Source organism: Bidens hawaiensis, unplaced genomic scaffold, assembly GCF_021521415.1.
Source record: "Bidens hawaiensis isolate Kalapana, Puna unplaced genomic scaffold, B.hawaiensis_p1.1 tig00030391_1, whole genome shotgun sequence".
Taxonomy (NCBI): domain Eukaryota; kingdom Viridiplantae; phylum Streptophyta; class Magnoliopsida; order Asterales; family Asteraceae; genus Bidens; species Bidens hawaiensis.
In genome coordinates, this window is record NW_027495064.1 from 84,573 (window position 1) to 87,458 (window position 2,886).

The 2,886-nt window shown below is 41.5% G+C and overlaps 1 protein-coding gene across 1 annotated transcript; it reads right to left on the reverse strand.

Moving 5' to 3' along the window:
* Positions 1–571: 571 nt before the first annotated feature.
* LOC143580375 (protein MIZU-KUSSEI 1-like) lies at positions 572–1,739 on the reverse strand. The gene is made up of 2 exons (XM_077063416.1): positions 1,455–1,739; positions 572–1,367 (listed from the first exon to the last, which is right to left on the reverse strand). Exons 1-2 carry the CDS (start codon positions 1,713–1,715, stop codon positions 729–731), a joined length of 900 nt encoding a protein of 299 aa, XP_076919531.1. The 5' UTR covers positions 1,716–1,739; the 3' UTR covers positions 572–728.
* Positions 1,740–2,886: the final 1,147 nt, after the last annotated feature.

Genomic DNA, 2,886 nt, shown 5'->3' on the forward strand with positions numbered 1-2,886 from the left:
ATCCAACACCACACTTGCAAGAAGATGACCATCTTTTCGATTTTAACATCATATCACTAAATCAATTAGTCATGTTTGATTTTAAACGGTTCATTCTACATGTATCTTGCACTATTCGGGTACATCTTTTCTATTATATTTGTATTAATAATTCATCTTATACTAGAGCACTCACAATGGATGTCTTTTCCATACGTCCAGATGACGAACCTAATTGTGGAGGCGAAGTCTGCGAACGAGGTCGGGAATTTGTGGAGGCGAAGTCACCCCCTCTCAACACATGCACATATATCATGTGTATATATGAGTTAATAAATTTTAATAAGTTGTGTGAAAAAGTTTGTTAGTGTGGGTGCTCTTAGTCTTGCATAACTCTTAAAAGGCTAAATCTCTTTTTCGTTTTTTTTTGTTCCTCAAACTAATATTATATGACTTATAAAAGAAAATAACGGTATCTACTCGGACGCTATAACACGCAATTCATGAATATATACAACAAAGCCGTTTCATAACTTAACAATTGGAATATTATATCTCAGTTCTCAAATCACAAGATGCATGTAACAAAATTAAAACTCAAATGCTATCATATGGCTTTGGTTTCTGATCTAGAAACTATATCAACACATACACTAATTCACTAAACTTCTAACTCAACCATATATATAGACACACACACATACATACATACTATACCTACACTTGATGCAACAATATTATTTGATCAATTAAGAAGATGATCTAAGAAGAAATATACTAAGCTCTTGCCCAGAATTATTGTTATTATTATAATTATTATTAGAAGAAGAAGATCGTCCATCGTGTTCAGGGTTTATCATGTGAAATGATTCTGAATTCGGTGATCCAATTATTCGCCGGAAACTTGCCCGGAGATACATGATTCCGTCGGAGCTATGATCATTTTCCGGCGGCAAAACCCCAGCTCCGGCTGACACAGATTGCATACGTGTCAGAGTTGCTGAGTCAGCAGCTGTCATCTTTCGTCTAGTGGCATAACCAACTTTCCGGCCATTACAATACATAGACCAGACGGGTACTTCGAACATGCTTCCGCTGCTGGTGGCTGGTGGTTGGTGGCGGTGGGTACGGTCTTCCTCCACCAGCGCAATACGGAGGAGGCCGTGTTGCATTTCTTTCGCTAAATAAGATGTCGGAACGGCGAATTCGAGAAGTAGGAGGGGTTGGGAGAATGACGATAACGTGGTGGGTGTCGTCATTTTCCGTGATGGTGTACGACGGTGGTGGTGGTGGTGGTTGTCGTCCTGGAGACAAAAACTTACTCGCCCGTTCCTATGACCGAAGAACGTGCCCTTTACGGTTCCCGAGGATGATGACATCGAACGGGTCTGAAAAAAGTTCACAAATGTTAATTAAAATATTTTCTAGATATAATGATTATACGGCTAGTATAATAATTATCGATTGATTCTTACATTGATTGACGATGATGTTGATGACGACGGTGAATCAGTGTCACTTGAAAAGGCGGAAGAAGAGGAAGAATACGGGGAAAAGTTTGAACCTTCAGGTTCAAAACCAACACCGCAACACGCTGGGACAATGCAGTCTAGCAGAGAGCGTAGGGAACGGCGTAAGCCGACCTCCCTGCTGCTGCAGTCAACGGCTGTTGCGGTGGTGATTAGATGCATTCCTATAGGGCCTCTGTCACTTCCCAAATCTATCATTGTCCTCATTTTCAGCCAATAATATGCGAATGAAAGAATGTGTAGCGGTGATGTCTAGATTAGACGTGCACAAAAAAACCGGTTCCGGAACCTAACTGGTGGAACCGAACCGGAACCGGTTCCAGTTCCAACCCGGTTTGGGTATTTTTGTACTCGAAAATCGTACCCGGTTCTCATATTTGTATGTTAGTATCAGTTCCAACCCGGTTCTTAATTGTAACCGGTTCGGCTCGTACCCGGAAAAACCGGTTCTGGCGGGTTTTTTTTGAAAAGTCAAACAAAAGTCAAAGTAGCCGTTGGAACCGGTTCCAACGGTAATATAGTCGTTGGAACCGGTTTTTTAGCCACCAATTAGCCGTTGGAACCGGTTCCAACGGTAATATAGCCGTTGGAACCGGTTTTCGAGAGACAATAGATTCGTTGGAACCGGTTCCAACGGTAATATAGCCGTTGGAACCGGTTTTTGATGCCCAAACCTATATATAACTTGTTTTCCACCACTAATTTCACCACCAAACTCAAAAACAAACTAAAATACTACTCCTTTAGCAAACCCGTTCCGTTACCCGACCATCCAACAAAATATTATTATGGCACCCATCAAAAAAACTAACAAGAAGGCTAAGAAGAGTGTTTTTGTTGCCCCCGTTCCTGTTACGGAGGACCCAAGGGTTGTTACGTTAGTCAACCATAACCGCAACCAAGACATATGGAAGAATTGGGATTTGATTGTGGATGACGAAGGTTATCTAAAGGCTCGTTGCAAACTATGTGGTTCAATATTAAAGCACGATTCCAACTCTACTTTGAGAAAGCACATCGAGAAGCCATATTGCAAGGCGTTGAAAGGGATTGGCGCGAGCGATCAAATTGACTTGGGTAAAGATGGTACACTATTTCGTTACAACACGACTCAAGTTCAAGATAGAATGGCAAAGTTCGTTATTCAACGAGGTTTGCCGTTTAACCACTTTGATGACCCGGAGTTGACGTCGTTGATTCGCGAAACTCTACAACCGAGATACACACATGTAAGTCGTACTACCTTAAGACGTCATTGTATCAGGTTGTGGGAGTGTGCTAAAAAAGAGTTAATCGAGTCTTTTCATTCTTTAGAAGCCATGGTTAGTTTAACTACCGATGTTTGGTCGGCACCACACGGGTTGCCCGAATCATACAT

Coding starts and splice junctions, on each gene's coding strand:
- LOC143580375 (XM_077063416.1), bottom strand. CDS start 1,715: ATGAGGACAATGATAGATTTGGGAAGTGACAGAGGCCCTATAGGAATG. Junction 1,368..1,454: donor CAACATCATCGTCAATCAAT/GTAAGAATCAAT, acceptor AACTTTTTTCAG/ACCCGTTCGATGTCATCATC.